At 42.1% G+C, this 18,075-nt stretch overlaps 1 protein-coding gene across 2 annotated transcripts; it reads right to left on the bottom strand.

Annotated features, from left to right (window-relative positions):
* Positions 1-13: 13 nt before the first annotated feature.
* Positions 14-14,710, bottom strand: E2F5 (E2F transcription factor 5). 2 transcript variants are annotated; one of them, XM_083863329.1, is made up of 9 exons: positions 14,470-14,706; positions 8,319-8,428; positions 7,490-7,651; positions 6,276-6,319; positions 4,438-4,502; positions 3,278-3,545; positions 2,389-2,589; positions 1,900-1,944; positions 14-597 (listed from the first exon to the last, which is right to left on the bottom strand). In XM_083863329.1, the coding sequence occupies exons 1-9, from the start codon at positions 14,599-14,601 to the stop codon at positions 488-490; spliced, it is 1,137 nt and encodes a 378-aa protein (XP_083719455.1). In that variant the 5' UTR covers positions 14,602-14,706; the 3' UTR covers positions 14-487. The 2 variants fall into 2 exon arrangements, with proteins under 2 accessions (XP_083719455.1, XP_083719456.1); XM_083863330.1 differs by lacking the exon at positions 2,389-2,589 and having other exon boundaries at positions 14,470-14,710.
* Between the last annotated feature and the right edge of the window lie 3,365 nt (positions 14,711-18,075).

Genomic DNA, 18,075 nt, shown 5'->3' with positions numbered 1-18,075 from the left:
AACAGAAGGCACTTCACAAAATTGGTTCACTGAAACAATTTACATAACTCAAGTTGATACCCTTCACTTTTCAACTTGGCAGTGAAAGCTTCAAAATTGTTTGAAAAGTTAAAAAAGAATATAAAGAGCTTCTTGGCAGTAAAGCTTCAAAGAAAATGCTGTTAACTGTGAGCAAGAAGCCTAATCATTTTTTAAAAAACGATCAAAAGGCTGCAAAGTATTTTCATTTTTCTTACTAAAGAAAGCTCCAAACAATGGACTTGGACAGAAAAACACTCAGGTGAAAAAGTGCCAGAATTTTTGATAAGAGCCCTTTTTCTCTTGTTCTTGAATTTGTTTTGTGAAGTAGTTAAAGGAAGCAAAAGGAAATATACTCCCAGAGTCAGTGAACTAAGAAGTTATACATTCATTATTCAAATACTTAGGTTATGAAGAAGTCTAGAATGTTACAGTTAGAGGTAGATAAGTAGTCTGGTTGACACAATATCTAATAATTTAGTATCTGCACATCAAAGAGATCACAGACTCCTTCATTATCATCCAGGTTAAAGTTGTAGTCATCTCCGGGAGTAGGAGAGAGTCGTAAGAGAGGGAAAACTGTAAAGCAGGAATAGTTTAGTTTAAATTAAAACACTTTTGGAAAATCAGCCTTATTATAATTCAGTATGTTTGTCATCAGAGTTAGTTTTAATAATTAAAATAGTCTTGATAATCTGACAAGCTCACTGGGATACACACTGTGAAAACCTGTACTGCATTCAAACTAAGGCAGTAAGTGATGTATCTACCATTTTTTGCATGGTATTTTAAGTACATTTGCTGAAGTGGAGTGATAGCTGTGGAATATGGGTGTTTAATTTCTTCTTCTGCAGCAAAGGAGTTCCTGAGCAGCTTTTGAAAACTTTAACCAGAATGCCATAATTTCTATTTATATTCCTTTGTCTTGTTCCAATATTGCATGTATCAGCCTTCAAATAAGTAAGGAACTTAGCATTATCTCTGTTTTTACGGAAGGGAAATGGAGGCAGCAGTTTGTCTGTGCACTGCATTTCAAGCATGGACTTGAAGCTGTCTTTGTGGGGAGAATGCAAGAAGAGAAGCCTCACTCAGCCTTCACTTGCCTCTGCACTGTCAGAACTCAGAGCAGTGTGCATGAGCTGGGCATGCCATCCCTGCTCTAGAAGTAGAAGCTGTTTCCATGTTAATCACATACTGGCACATTCACAGAATCCCATCTTGCCCCTTGGATCTTATAACCACATGTCTCTTTCTGGATGAGCCCTGAGATGGTCTGCTTGAAGAGCAGATATTATTACAGGCCTTAGAGAACACAGGGCAGAAGGAACAAAGTGAGTCAAGTTCACCTCCTTGCCTGGCACCTCAGCAAGAGTGGCAGAGAGGTAGGGAGCACAGGAATTCTGTGGTAGCTGTGGTTCAGTGCTGCACTCATGGCCAAAGGTGCAAGAACAGAAGTGGGTGACATTTGTTCTGTTAGTGTACCACAGCTGGACATGTATCAGTCTGCATCCAGAACTATGTTCTGAAATACTCAAAGCACCGGCACAAAGCTTTAGGCAGAACAGAATTCAACCAGTTTATTTTTTTTTAAGGTGGCACACTAGTCATCAGCTTGTATTTTGTCCCTAAATTAAGTACTGGTGGGTTATTCATGCATGTAAGTGCTTGTTGAATTAAGGTTTTCATATTTTGACTGTTAAATAAAACTCTTGCAGGGAATAGAAAGGGAAGCAAAGACAAGAGTGACAGAGGAGGCAACACGGGAAAGGAACAGTTTCATACTGACTCTTGGCATCAGATTTAACAGATGCCTTCTAAGTGCTGTTCACACAAAAACCATGCAGCTACTTGTGATTATTAAAAAAGATTCTAAATACTTACCATCAGAAGACATGAGTTCATCAATAATATCTCCACTGATATTTCCTGTGAAAGAGAGGAACACATTCTTTATGTATGTGTAGTTTTTAAAATATGTATTTATAGCAGTCAGCACATTGTTTGCATAAACACTGAATTGCCAAGTACACTATGGCTTGTGCAGTGTGGGAGCTGCAGAGATAGCATGCCATGTAAGTGTAAAATATACTTATCTTTGTATCCTTCAGTTCCCCCCCCACCCTAGTACATTTTTCTCACTTATCTCTTAAAATCTAAGAGACATATACAACATGAAGCTTATTTGGTGGCTAAGAAACTCATTTGCTCAAAATTAGTATGCTCCTCAGAGCTGGATCAGTGGCTTCATTAGAAGATAAACAGAGGCCTTTTTTTTCCTTTTTTCCTTTGTGTAACTCATTGTTTATCTGGTCACAAAGAAGGGCTCAGGGAACCAGTGAAATATTTAGACACGAACTACTGCTTCCCTACCTGCAGGCTCCTCCATCTTTGCAATATCAAATGAGTTTGGCTTGAGAATACAGTTGACATCCAGAGGCAGCAAGCTCTGGTAGTCACTGGAGCTGGCTGAGGCTTGGGCACTGTCTCCAGCCAGGCTGGGGTACAGCTCTGGCTCCGGGAGGCTGGAGTAAGGGGCTGCAGGGGCTGCGCTGTCCCGCTGGGCACTGCCATCTGCATGGACAGGAAGGTGTGTTACAAGTGTGATGGGGAAACAGAACACAGCACCTGCCCCTAGGTGAGAGGAGTCTTCCCCTTCCACAATCACGGGCACGATTTAATTAACTGTCAATTAATTAAAGGCTAATAAACGAAGGTAATCGGGACCCCTCGGGCATGCAGTTGTAATACAGCATTTTCTTAAATCTTTTCCTATTACCTATTGATTTACTATTACTGTGAAAAAATACCCAATATTCAGGCAGCCTCTTACTGTGGCTATGTGGAAGAAGGTAAGAGGTAAGCCACCTTGTGGTATAATAGCTGGAACTGGTGCCTGTATTACCAGTCTCGTTAAAAGGTACATGCTCAAATCATATCCTCCATCAAGAGGTTTGCAATTTTGCTCCATAATGCATTCTGGAGAAGCACCTCAGAATAATTAACAGGATTACATCCAAAACCTGTTCAGTGTAAGATGATGTGAGGGAATTATCTGTTTCACCAGACAGAAGAGGAAGAGGTGTCTGTAACCTCCTGAGAGCTGTTACTAAGCCCCTGGAGCAGTTTTTTAATGGACAGCTGCTAGCTTATGCAAATTCTTGATCTTTCCTTTGTCTACCACCCTTCTTAACAGTTTCTTCTTTCCCTCCAGCTGCCTTCCTCCCCCACCCATCAGAGGTAGGAAAAACCCTGGATCTACCTGATGGTGTGTCAGCAGCTGCTGTTTGTGGTAACTCCTGTCCTTGGCTGGGCTCATGTTGTTCTGGGGGATGTGGAGGAGCTGCAGCTGGTTTAAGTGGAGTTGCTGGAGCTGCAGGCTGAGATGAGGGCTGTGCAAGGTCATCAGGTGGAGGAACTGCAAACACCGTAGGCTTGGAGGAGCTCGATTCTTTATTTATAAGCAGCACATGGATGGGTCCTGAACTACTTTTAAGATTGATCTGGTATTTCTTCTGTCCGTTCTGTCCCTGTAAAGATGATGTATTATCAAAGTTAGTGTTCTTGAGAACTTGGAACTGTACAAGGTGATGAAGACTAAGATCAGCTGTTTTAGTCCTCAACAAAAAGAAAAAAAAAAACCAAAATCCAACATCACAGCTGCTAATTTAGGTCCTGCAGAGAACCTTACCATTGCCTGAACTGATTTCAGCAGAGATGGACAAAGATAGTACCATTGATCACTTCATGGCTCTAGCCTTGGATGCTTTTATTGTCATTAGACTGTGCTTAGCCTCACTAAAAATTCCTTGTGAAACTTCTCAGGTGAATTTCAGCCTTCTATAAGCACAGTGGCTATCACGCTTCATACAATGCTCTCTCCCAACTATGTAAACACTATTTAAAACCAAGCACTGCAACAACAACAAAAAAAAAGAAGTTAAAGATGGACAGAAGTAAAAAATTTGGCTTCCTACTTAAATCTTGCCAATTCAATCCTTTTGGCTAAAGTGAGACAGCAGTCTGTTTCTCTATCCAGTCTATTACCACAAGACTAACGGGCTTTTTCGTATGAGATCCATTTTAACAATATAACAGAGAAACCTGACACACAAAAGTCACTGAGTTCTCAAGAGAATTCATGACAACTATGCGTTATTTTGAAAGCTGCAACATTTAAAGCAAGAGAGAAGAAGAAACCCACTTGTGTATTTTTATTTTAATAGAAGGCAGGGTTTACATTAGTCTAAGTGAACAAAACCCACTTTTTTCTGTCCGGCCTCTCTCTTCTCAACTGAAACAATCCTAACCCTTTCTCCCTTCCTCTTGCACATGGACAGAGATAAATCCTCTGCTCTGAAACAACTCCTCTTTGCCACTATTCTCTAGAATACTTAAGGTAAACAAGAAACCAGTACATACCATTTCAGGTCTAGGTACTTCTAACTGTGTACCGCAAGGTGCTTGAATTGCTAGAAGTGTATCTCCTGGTTAAACAGCAATTTTTAAGAAAGTGTTAAGTGTATTTTTCTCAGGTCTTGTATAGCATCCACTTAAAGTACTGCATAATTTAGCATATATAAACTTGTGGTAGGACATGTCCCTCTAAGATCCAAGTATATTGCATAGTATAAATCACAAAATTCCAATACTTAGATCATTGTTACAAAAAACTTTCCTCACAACAGTACAAGATTTATCATGTTCTTTACCCATTTGTCTTCTAGTTGTATATATAACATAAGGTGAAAATATTTAATTAGTTCCTTTTTTCACAGAATCAAAGAATCATTTAGGTTGGAAAAGACCTCAAGATCATAGAGTCCAACCTTTGATCACCACCTTGTCAACTAGACCATAGCACTAAGTGTCATGTCCAGTTGTTTCTTGAATACCTCCACAGATAGTGACCACCACCTTTCTGGGCAGCTGATCCAATGCTTAACTACCCTTTCTTGAAGAAATTTTTCCTGATCTTCAACCTGAACCTCCCCAGTGCAGCTTGAGGCCATGTCCTCTTGTCCTGTCACTGGTTGCCTGGGAGAAGAGAGTGACCCCCCACGTGGCTACAGCCTCCTTTCAAGTACTTGTAGACAGTGATAAGGTCTCCCTTGAACCTCCTTTTCTCCAGGCTAAACAACAGCAGCTCCCTCAGCTGCTCCTCATATGACTTCAGCTAAACCAGCTCTCTGGTCTAGCTCACTTCATGGCTTTGATGAATAGTGGTACCACAGAAGAAGAACAGAAGAAAGAAGAGGTACTAATGTCCATCTTCAGTGCCCCACTTCCACATATCTAAGCTCATGGCTTCCACAGCACATACAACTGGGATGTAACAGCTGTCTGTCACACTCATCTGTGGCTTACTATGCACATTAAAATGTGTTGGTTAAAATCGGGACCACAGTTACATGTACAGCACTGGCACAATAACTGCAGATCACTTGCCTACCTGCACATCATTTTTGTACATACTTAATTTGGAATAACACTTTTCTTTCTCTGCCTCCTAAGAAACACTTAGGTGAAGTACTATGTGAGCACCATGCCAGGTGCCTCTGTGTTTTGTAATGACTAACTTTTCAGTAACAGCTCATTTTTGTTAAATTCTGCAGTAGTTTTCTAATCTTGTGCTTTTATTAAAAAAAAAAAAATCTTCCTTGTGGCAAAGAGAAGATGGTTTTGAGCCTAGCTGGAGGCTGAACAACAATCTTCCCTGGGGTGCCCCAGGATCAGGAGATGATGTCAAGGGAAGTAACCTCTGCCAGCACTTCCTGGCAATTTCTTCAAAGCACCTGTCCAGGAATCCTTTAGATTTAATAGCAATGCCCCATCACTGACCTTCTGCTGGCTCCATTTATACAGCATCACAAGCTCTGTCTGGCCACAGTTGCCACCAGAAAATGATACAAAATTTGGATCTTCCTGGGTTTTTTTTGAGGGTTGGACCAACATGTCCTGTCTCTGGTTCCATTAATGGCCCATGGCAAGCTGCTGAAAAGTATGAATACCAAAAAAAAAAAAAAAAAAAAAAAAAAATCCAAAACCAGGACTCCAGCTGAGCTTTCATTCTATACAATCTGTGACTACAACTAGAAAATGCCAGAACTTGGTAGCCATGAACATTGAGACCTCTACCTAGTACTGATCATTATTAAGTACTTCTCAATTCAAAATACTAGCAGGAAAAAAAAAATAGGTTAGTTAGCAAGTTATTTTTCAAGAACTCCCCCACTTTAGAAATACTAGCAGCAACTTACCATTGAAGCAGTTGCAGATATCTTCATGGGTGACATATGAAAATGTAACTTATGTCAAGGAACACTTTTCTTAAAACAATATCAAACTGGTATTTCCTGCTCTTCAGAAGTTTGTTCAAACTGAGCCTAAACTATAACATTATTATGGTTAGAGGTGTGATCAAGGCATTCTTTTTGACTTTCAGAATGGCTCGTTGCAAATAACAAGAGTTCTGTGTTTTAAAGAAAATTCAAAAAGAAAAATAATTGTGTAGTTTGAATGAGAAGAGATTCTTCTAAAAAAAGGAGAACATGTAAAATCTTGTTTTGAAGAATACCATTTACCTTGCTAATTTGACAATACAGAATTCAGGTATATTTCCCAGAATCACACAAAAATACTGCTAGAAGGAACTTCAGAACTCATCTGTCATCCCATTCCTCTGCCTCAAGGTAGGATCAATCCACTGTTCAGACATTCCAGACAGATGTTTGTCTTTCCTCTTCTGCAAAATCTCCAGTGACAGATATTTCACCACCTCCCTTGGGGGATCAATTTCAGTGCTAGCTCTCCCAAAAGTTTGTCCTAACATTTAACTTCAATCTCCTTTGTTACAAATTCCATTTTACAGAAACAGTTTCTGAACAGAAACTCCAGTAATTTTAAGTTTTTTTACTTATCAATAGTATTATAGATAAGAAGGGCACTTTCCTGCTCCCATTCTCAGGCAAGACAGCTAACACATGCTTATAAGCAATGCAGCTGGAACTCTCTGGTATTTATATACAGGATTCTTTTTTCCAGTTTGAAACCCAACAAGCTTCAGGATTTTATCAACTCCATTTATCTTTGGGTGATAGCTTAATCTTTTCAAAAGAATGAAGCAACAAAAAAGATTCATGTAAAGCACTGGTAACAAAATATAAATTCAAGTTCTGGAAAGCAATATAACTAATTTCAAGTAAGACACTAGGATTATACTATTGGCTTAATAGTTACTGCTGTACACATATATATGCTATATTATTTTCATGTTACTAATCACAGTCATAGAAGTTAAAAAATCATGTAAATAAGATTTATATCTTCTTTTGTTGAAGCAAAACCTGAAAAAAATACTTGCCTTAACTTGCTTCAGGATAAAATGAGTTACATTATGCTTTATCCATTACCTACACTTTAATTGTTGCTTTAATTCTAGTTCCAGAATGCACACAATTAATTAAAAGGATATTGGTGGTTTGTAGAATCATCCATGACGTTCTTGATACTTTGCTGAAGCCACAGTTTCTGCTGATCCAATTCTTTTTCTTTTAGCTCTAAATCTTCAATTTCAGCTTCCAGATACCTCAGTCTGTCTATGACTTCTTTTGTATTGCAGCCAGCACCTACTCCTCTTAAAAAGGTATAAGGGTTCATGTAATCACATGTGAAAATCTAAAGCAAACGTCCAATGATAATTTCTTAAGACTATTTTCAATGTTTGAAAAATGTGCTACTATTCAATATGAAGGAAATGAGCATTTAACCCCTCAGTAGCATTTTGACAGGAAAATGAAAATTCTTAATTTCAGGTCAAATTTAGAATTTCCCTCAACAAAAATGTATCTTCTTTTGGAATGCAGGGGTGGTTTTTTTTTTTTCTGTTTGGCAGGGCCTATCTCCTGCCCCTATAATTTTTATCTTGAGCTTTTACCTTCAGAGACCTAAGAGAAAATAGGCAAAGATTGTGGTAGGGCAGGTAGGTGGAGACAGTGTGTCCTGACAACCTCATCCCTCCCCCCCCCCTTTCAATCTGGGTGAATTTTTCAACTACAAGTGCCAGTTATAAAGTAGCACTCTTCTCTTCTGTGGGCTTTAAACTTGATTTTATGTATCACAGACACAAGTTAAAGGGAAAACAAATACAGTTCATTTGCAACTTTATTGTACTTCTACAACATCCTATTGCTCATTGCTCACAATGTTAATCCTATGGTGCCATATATAGTCAGAAGAAGTAGAAAGAGGCAATTTTTCTTGCTCTTAGGCATGTGAAGATTTGCAGAACTGACATAACTTACTTCCACTGAATGCTGTTTTTTGACTTCTTCTCAATGAGATCAATCCCCTCCAGAACATTGGTGATATCATAGATCCTTCTTTTCTGCCTCACAGCGAGGGTATCAGCAGCCTGTCGGGAGAACAAGTATCAGCAACTTGCACGCTGAGGGAAAGACAGTTAAGCCACTCCCTTGGAAAAATGCCATCTAATATAACTTTGAAGGGAGAAAGTTCCACTCTACAAGAGCCAGATACCATCATGAATTCTGAAGTTCAGCACCTGTGGGCAGTGCAACAAAGCACAGGGAGAAGTCCCCTGGCTGAAGGCCAGCAGGCCATCCCCCAGCAGAGAGGGGAGGAGCTCACAACAGAGAGGGGAGCTCCAGGGTGTTGCAAAGACTGTGGTCGGTATCTGGAGATACTCATTTGCTATCTTCTTTCTGGAGGGCAGGAAAAGGTATAGAAGGCAAGCAGCAACACCCTGCAGTGGGGCAAGCCTCTGAAGCCAAGACCACACTAAGTTTCTAACTCCTTCCACTGACACTGGAGGTATTAGAGCCCTTGTTTGGATTCAGTGGTGCCAGGATACGAAACAACACGGCTGTAATTCCACAAAGTGGCTGCAGGAGAGCTGCAGTATTCCAGGCCAGCATTGTACTTGCACAAGTGCCCCTTGCAGGGCAAAAGGGCTCACTCAATCTGTCTCTCTGAGCACCAGCACCCTGGTGCAGCTGCCAGGGATGCTGCTGCTGACACATAGCCAGCTGTGCAGTGCATCTGAGGGCTGTCACACCTCACCCCTCTGAACAAGGCAAAGTCAGGCAAAGAAAACCACTTCGTGCCTTACTTCTTTCTCTCCATGGTGACTTTTGTGTAACTGATACAAAGAGTTAAGATAAAATAAGCAAATGGGCTAGTCACGCCTTCCACACCTGAAAAGCAGCTCAAGTTCAAAGCATATTCACTAAAAGAAGGAAAAGCAGAGAAGAGTCTGACTCTGTAGTTACTTGGGACACTTAAATACAATGTTTACATTGGATTGTATATATTAAACAAATAAAAAAGAAGAAAAATAAAGAGAAGGGTAGGCAAAGACTTCTGAATTTGAACTAATGCATAAAGGCAAATAATTTCTACTACAGGAGCATAATGATTTATTTCAGCTTGTTCCAACAATCTATTAAACGTATCCTTTTTGTAAGCAGTCCATAGCAAAGAAAGGTACATCTCAAGACAACCATAACCTGGAAGGAAAACCAAATTTCTTTGCCTAATAGTACAGTACAGTTACCTTTTGCTACTGAAATAAAGTTGAAAGGATAAAAAGAAAGAACAGTGATTTAAAAAACTCTTATAACCATGAAATATAAACACTGCTCTTTCTCCTTGACAATGATGTACCCACTAAACACCGTTTCCACTGACACCATTAACAGCATTTATCCTTTGTATGGTCTTCTGTATGAGTCTTAAAATATTTTCTTAACTAACAAAACAAGATGCATGCAAATACATACAAAGTGCAGTTTAGTTCTCTCCAAGGAAACTAGCTCTTTGATCCCTTGTCTCAGTAGGTATGTACCTGCTATCTTAATCTGCTATTTTTGCTGCATACATACACACTGCTTCCAAGGACTGAAAGAGACCCTTAAAAATCTAGCAAGTGACAGAGTTCGTGCCATTTGCACAATGCTGAATCAGCACCTCATACATCTTTCAGTCTTCAGTTATTCTACAAGCTGTTTACATTATTCAGCACAAGGAATGGACAGCACACACTTAGATGCTATTCAACTTTCTGCTTTTTTTCCCCACTGCTCCACATATTGACCTAGGACTTAGTCTACCACTCATGACTTGAATGATAAAGAAACTGCTCTGGAGACAGATTTCATTACCTCTTGAGATTTTCCCAAAGGGCTGACTACAAAATAGAAATGCTTTACTGATCTAAATGTATTTTCAAACTGTACTGGTAGCAAAAGATACCAATGTACATACATTGGGAGCTATGAAACCAAGGCTTAAGATTTTATTTATTTTTTTTAAAAAAAGAAGTCACTTTTTCTGAGTGTCCAATTTAAAATGTTTCAGAGTTGAAGTTATTGTTCCAGTCTAACTGCTATTGCATTTTGTATGCCCAAAGCACAGCTCCCATGATCAACAGCAGCAGATTCACTACTACGAGCTCCAGATCCCCAAGACAGGGGCTCATTTCATAGGAAAATGGACACAGTTACATATGTATTTGGCTTGACTAGCCCTGTATACAATTCAGCCACTGCTATGAAGTTCAACTACTTACAGCAGGAGTTCCAAAACAAGCTGGGGCCTGTTCCCAAGATGAGAAGTTTAAACCAGACATTCACTGGCTTTCTGGTACAGACCTTGAAATCTAATTATCTTTACAAAAATTCACAAATATTTTAAAATTGAGATATTCTTTAATTGAGAAGTTCTTCCCTGACATTCTAGCAGTTATCAGTGTGATACCTTCTGCCAGGTACATGGATCACAAATTAAGTTCCTCCACATAAATGGTTCACTAATAATTAAAATAATTAAAAGAGCTTCTTGAGTCAAATCTGTTGTCAAAAACACTGTCAAAACTCATTGCTTCTCAGCCTGCAACAAGAAAGGGACACATGCAACAATGGCCCTGCTAACATGGTGGACATTGCTTCCACATTCAGAGTTCTTTCATAAAATCTTTCTAATGTCAAGCTGCTGAACTCCATCATTATTCCTCCTAATACCTCCTCATACTTTAAGTATGTAATCAAGCCAAGCACTCATGAGTGTCTCACAGACAGGATCAGAGCTGGAATAAAGTATCCAAGCACAGAGCTATGGTTCTGTGTACATTCTGATTGTGCAGCTCCTGGAATACAGAAAAGGCACTGTTCAGCACAGGTTCAGCTGCAGACAGCCACACATGCCTCGAAATAAGAAAGAAAGGCCAGGAAAAGGGCAATTGAGAGTTTGTAGCCCCACTCCACAACGTGATTGCTCCCTGGGAGCCAAAGGCAGCAGAAATCACCAGCTGTAAATGTGCTCCCTTAGCCCTAGAGAGTCGAGGAACTCGACAGAGCACCGTGGCAGTCATTACTGAGAACCTTAACAAAAAAAGCACAAGGGCCAGCACTGCCTGCTTGCTCTCTCCATGTGTCAAAGGAAAGATCCTGCATCTTCTGAACTCTGCCTCTACCACATGACAACATTTTCTCCCCAGGAGAGCTGTCAACAGTTTGGTGAGAGTTTTAAATTGAATGGCGCTCTTGTCAAATTGTCTTAAAAGTACTGAATGTCATTGCAACACAAACAGGAAGGGAATGTAAAAATCTAATAGACAGGCTCCTTCTTCTTCTGTGGAGTACAGCAAGTGTAAGGCAGTTATTTGTCCTTGACCAGTACACTTCTAAAACAAGTAGATTTTAGAACAGCTCATGTTTTGCATTGATGATCAGAAACACTATTTAACCATCATTAGAGCAGGGATGGTATTCTGCTAGAAACAAAGCCCACTTAAGAAACTAGGGCAGAAGTATTGTATGTACACCATGAACAGCATCCATTCAGGTGTTTTATCCCTTATTCACCCATTTTGCTCTTTTTCTCTCTTCTCTGCAATTCATGGGTTGCTGCAGATAGAAATTTAGTTTTCTTTCCCTTCTATATCATCCCTTAGTGTTTTATACTTAATTCCATAATTAGATTTCTTTATACAGGGCTATTCTGTGACGAGTATGTCATTACTTTAGAATAGCTGTTTGATTTTAAATAAATGCAAAATTCAAATTTCAAGTAAAGAAAATTCTCACTTCCACTCCCACAACTTCTCAGATGTTACCAGAGAAGTGTCCAGCACTAAAACATTTTCACAGCTTCCTCTTACAGCCTGTAAACTATAATTATAGAGGTATTAAAGATCACCAGAAAATGTCCCATGGAAGAGATTTTCCTTCTCAATTGCTAAATCGCAATACTGGAAGTCCATCTGTTTTCAAGTTTGTTCTTTTTTTCTTTCTAGTGCTGGTTTTGCTACAGAAATACCAACCAGCAGCGCAACATGAGACAGTCAACACTTCCCAGCAGGGAGACACTTAAAAGGTGTTCACTGCACTGGACAAATAATTTGTTGGAATTTCTTCCATTTCAAGACTATCCTGTTCTTCAGTTTGCTGAGCACACTGATGTAACACAAACTGGTCTGCATTTTTCTTTACATATATGGCTTATTTAGGAGAAAACCAGTTACAGAAATGTATATTCTGAGTCACTTCTAATGAAAATACCAACAATTTATGCACTGCAGTTAGCATTTACTTTCAACAAACTGTAACCTGTAATTCAGAACCCAGTCCCCAATAGGTCTTGAGCAGGAATGTCTGCGATTGGTTGCAATGTTCACTTAACTTTTCTGTGGCTATCAACCCTTTCATTCCCTCTGAGTAGGTACCTTCCTCACTAAAGAGACAAGAAGCATTATTCCAACCCACTACACAGTCCGATTTTATTGTTCAAGTCCTCTTTGGCACTTTTAGCCAAGCTTTTGGGCCTGATGTCTTAGGAACTGAGTATGTTTTGCTTCTCAGATTGCCCTGGATATCTCTCAGGACATTACAGAAAACAAAGGAAAGTGCACAACAATCCCAAAGATCTGGACATCTTCATTCTGTTTTCCTAGATAAAGAGGCACCTAATACTAAGGAGCTCATCCAGACCACTGCATAACTAAATGAGGAATATAAAACCTATCAATGTCCTTTCCTGTTCACCCTGACGTTTCATTAGCCAGAGTAACATCACCAAAGTGCATCCACTCTGAACAGGGATGCATAAAAGTAAGAGTAATTAGGAGTAATCAAACAATAGGTCGGTTTTCCAGAAAGGAAAACTTTCCTGTGCTTTAAGCAGAGCACCAAGCCAGCCTCTTGCTGCACTCTGCTGAACACCTCAGCTGTTCACTGAGTTAGGTTAACACCCCTTTGCCTCAATGCAGTGCCCACCCGACAGCCCAGAGGCCACAGCAGCAGTACTCTACAGGGAATGGCAGGACACGGTGCCAAGGATCCCTCCTGCACCACAGTGACCTCCTGGCACCAGGACCTCGCCAAGGTGGGCTGGCCCAGGGCATCACTGGAGCCGCTCCAGCTGCTGCAGCCCAATGCTCTCATGCCTTGGAGGCAATGCAGGCTGCAGAGCTGGGGGACAAGGATTTGTCATAGGAAGCATAGTTGTCACTCATATGCCACTTCAGCTTCTTTCATTCACACATAATAGAAAGTATAAGGTGGCAATGGCCTGATTTTGAACATCATTTTTTCTAAAAGGAGGGGAATGGGCAAGAAACAGGTTTAACAGCTGCCCATACAGTGAGTCAGTGCAAGGAACAACATAAGACAGTAAAAAAAATCACAGAATTGTAAGGGCAGGAAGGGACCTCTGGAGATCATTCAGTCCAACCCCCACCAAGGCTCGGTCTCCTGGAGCAGGTGCACAGGAACTTATCCAGGCAGGTTTTGAATGTCTCCTGGACAGGAGACTCCATGAGCCCCCTGGGCAGCCTCTTCCAGTGCTCTGCCACCCTTAACGTAGAGAAATTCTTCCTCATGTTGAGGTGAAACTTGTTGTGCTTTAGTTTACAGCCATTGCTCCTTGTCCTGTCACTGAGCACCACCAAAGGGTCTGGCACCCACCCTCCTGGCAGGCACCTATAAGATATATATATATATATATGCACTGATGAGACCTGCTCTCAGTGTTTTCTTTTCCAGAAAAACCGGGCCCGGCTCCCGCAGAGATGCTCAGACCCTGCACCAACTCGGCAGCCCTCCGCTGGCCTCTCTCCAGCAGCTCCTTGTCTTTCTTCTGCTGAGGAGCCCAAAACAGGGCATAGTAAATAACACCACCCTCAGCAAGCTAAACTTAACGCACGGTACCCCTTACACCCATTTATAAAGAGCCGAAAGGCGTGTTGCACCCGGCTGTCACCAGGCCCCGGGCAGCCGCAGCCCCTCAGCGCCCGGGGAGGCAAGGCAGGAGGGCAGGAGGGCAGGAGGGCAGGAAGGCAGGAGGGCAGGAGGGCAGGAATGAGCGAGGCCCCTGCCCGGCCCCCGCGCTGCCCCGTGCCCGGCCGAACCCGGCGGTGCCGCCCCCCCGCCCTCGCACCGCTTTGAGGTCCAGCACGCCGTCCTTGGCCTCCTGCAGCAGCGACACGAACTTGGTGGTCAGCAGCCCCAGGCTCTTCTCGTGGCGGCTGCTGCTGCCGCCGCCTCCCGCCGCCTCGGCCGCCGCGGCCATTGCCGCCCGCGGGGCCACGTGTCCCAGCGCCGCCGCAACGGCCCCAGCGGAGCGCGGCCCGGCCCGGCCCAGCCCGCAGGAAGTGACGCCGCCGCCGTTGCCGGGACACCGGCGCTGCCGGGCCGAGGGGCGAGAGGCGGCGGGGACGGGCCGGCCCTCAGAGCGGGGCGGGGACGGGCCCTCAGAGCGGGGCGGGGCGGGGCAGAGCGGGGCGGGCGGTCCCTCGGCCTGAGAGACTGGGGTTGCACGTGCCCGGCCCCCGGCTCCAGCTCAGGGCCCCCAGGTCGGGTAGCGCAGGCCTGGAGCCGGCCAAAGATATGTCCCGCCTGTCCTCTCCTGGATAGCTCCTTGTCGTTCGTTTCACGGTTTGCATTTGATATAAAAACACCTCGATTAATTGCAGATGATGTTCTCACACTTCCCCAGGCCAGGCACACGACGCGCTGATTGATGATCTGGCCAGGGGCACAGAGAATTCTGGATGTTCACCCAGCCCCTTCCACTGGCGTCCACATAGACTTGGCCTTAATTCAGGTCTTCACCTGAATTCAGGTAATTCGCCTCTTCCCCTCAGTTACCGTCGAATAAAAGCAGAGAAGCTGTAAGGTCCATACTGTGTAAGAATTCCGGGCATGCACTTAAAGAAGGGCAGAGCCTCGGCTCCCCATCACACACCAGGCAGTGGAGCCTGGTCCCCACAGGAGCTCTGCCCGCTCATGCCAGCGTATCCTCAGGGCAACAGGACATGGTGACACACTCTGGGCCTGGAATCACAGCTCTCCTGGTCTCCAGTAACTCAAGGATTTCTTCACTCCATAATTAGTATTGATTGGAACAGATAGTTCTCTAGGTGGGAAATGAAAGCAAAGTCTAATAGTGGAATTGATTTTAAATTGTCATGATTAATCCATGAGGGAATGCCTTGCATTGGATAAGGTCAGTGTTCACATTTTATGTTTTTATTTAATTAAATTTATTCATTTATTTTATTAAACTATGCCTTTCCAGTCATGCTGGGTTGAAATTTATCATTGTGAATAGGCAAATTCAGTATAGCTTTCTTCTGCACCATGTCTTTATTATTTCACCAATTTTAAGGTAAAAATAATTTAAACACTTATTTAAAACTTCTAAGGAAGCCATGTAAGCATAAAGAGGGAAACAATGCCAAACACAGAGTCATCTGCAAGAAAAAAAAAAATGTCCCAAGCACTACTAATACATGCATGTTCCCAAGTACTGTAATATGAAATTCCTGAGCCAAGAGCAAGGAATAGAAAGAATTGATGTTAAAAAATGTTAACAACTCCCTATGGTGAAATCAGAAAATAGGTTTCGGAACAACAATTTTGGAGTTAAAACTCAGAGAAGATATTAAGAAATTGGATCAGGGTAAGAATAGTTCTTGTAACTTCCTGGTGCATTCCAGGTATCCAATTACTTCACCCAAAGTGTAGGTTGGTCAAATAATGAGCAAAGAAAAAAGAAGTTCCCCAGGAAACACTTGATCAACATGACAGAAAGCACTCTGGAGTGGTGCAAGCTTTCTGCACCAATGATATCCATGAAAATGCTATTGTACAGCTTTCCAGGTGAGCATTTCCCTCACATGCTGTGGGCAGAGTATATAGAGCACAAGAGTAAGAAGTAATTCTTCTGCCTTTGGAGAACTGATAGTTTGTTCTTACACCCTGCCAACCATTACCACTATTTCTTAGTTTTTACATATTATGAACCAATGGCACAGATTCCAAGCTAACAGTCCTTAACAGCTCTCTCTTACCTTAGCTGAGAGTGGCACAGTGCAGACACCTCCCCAGTAGTGCTGATGCTCATTCCTGGTGTTTTCATGGGTCAGATGTGGGAAGTCGATGCAGGGAATCAGAACTGAAGCAGGTGTCTGCTTTCTGTCCCCTTCACAAATTTGGAATTTTACCCTTTTATAAGACTGTGCAATCTCTAGACAATTCCCAGCCCTACACACCTCCCCCTGTGCCAAGCAGGGTGGGGGCTGTTTTCCCAGGCTGTTGCAGGCCCCTTATTCAGTGGTTGGGCTGCCTTTATTATTATTATTATATTTTTATATTTTTTATTTTTATTTATTTATTTATTTATTTTAATTTTTTTTAAAATTTAATTTCTTTGCCACTGCTACTTCCATTCTTAAAACAAAGAGTCTGTTCCCAGATTGCAAGGTTGTGCTTTGCCAACGACTAGTCACTGATCATCAGGATGTTGTTTTTGCTTCCACAGCCTCTGCTTTCAAATTGTGCCCGTGTTTTCATCCCACCCTTTTTCATCCCACCCTTAAGCTGCTGGTATCAAGCTCTGGTTCACACAAGCTTTTGTTATCAAATTGATAACAAACCCAGCAGGCCTCCCACGGTTACCCAAAGGCCAGGGCTTTTAACTAGCATCAAATAAAGCACTTTTACAGGGCTGCTAGGCACCAAAATGCACTGTCAGTTACACTGTGCCAATCTGCTAAAGCCTGGGCTCTGAACAGCTGAGTAAAGGCGGCTTAGGGGCTGCTGTGGGCACTGGAGCAACAGGACTGTGCCTCAGCTACGGCTAGGTGCAATGGGGAGGAAATAGCTCCACCTGCTGTAGCAGCGAGTCCCCGGGATTTCACTGCTCACGGCTCCCTTTTCTAGAGCAGCATGGAAATGCTTCAGAGGACGGGGTAGTTCAGTAAAAGTTTAGGATCTTCTGAGAACAAGCAAGTGAAGTAAATGCCTGAGTACAGTGGAGATAGTAAAGCTTCTACCATGAAATAAGTGTAACAATATATTAATGTAAGGCTTATGTTTTGCTTCCATAAGAAGCTCTGAGGTTATTATATCCTCTATTTCAAAAGCCTGGTAGGAAGCCTGTTGCTGTGGAGAAAACCAAACTCTGCTGCCAAAAAAGCCACTCTGAGTTGCTGTAGTTGCACATTCTCCAACAGTGGCAGATTAAACACATTTTCAGGTACAAGAAAGATGGGGAGAGTCTGTTTACCAGGTCATGTTGTGACAGGAGAAGGGAGAAAGGTTTTAAACTGAAAGACAGTAGGTTTAGATTAGTTAATAGGAAAAAAATCCTTACTGTGAGGGTGGTGAGACACTAAAACAGGTTGTCCAAAAAGTTTGTGAATGCCCCATCTCTGGAAGTGTTGAAAGCCAGGTAGGATGGGGCTTGGAGCAACCTGGTCTAGTGGAAGGTGTCTCTGCCCATGGCAGGGGTGTTGGAACTGGATATTTAAGGTCCCTTTCAAGCCAAGCCCTTCTGTGATTCAGCGTTCTTGGTTCTCTCATTATAAGAATCTTTACCTCACTGAAGCAAAGCTTCAAGCTCTTGGCTTAGAACTTTCCAGCTTCCTTTTCTCTTATTAAACATGCTAATTGCTAATTGCATATGATGCTTTTCATCTATACATGTTCTGACCCATTTTGACAGAAGTTAAAAATAATCAAAGGTTAGAAATAACTATTT

Source organism: Zosterops lateralis (assembly GCF_965231275.1).
Source record: "Zosterops lateralis genome assembly, chromosome: 1".
Classification (NCBI taxonomy): domain Eukaryota; kingdom Metazoa; phylum Chordata; class Aves; order Passeriformes; family Zosteropidae; genus Zosterops; species Zosterops lateralis.
Note: the sequence above shows the minus strand (reverse complement) of the source record. Positions and strands in the feature narration are given on the sequence as shown.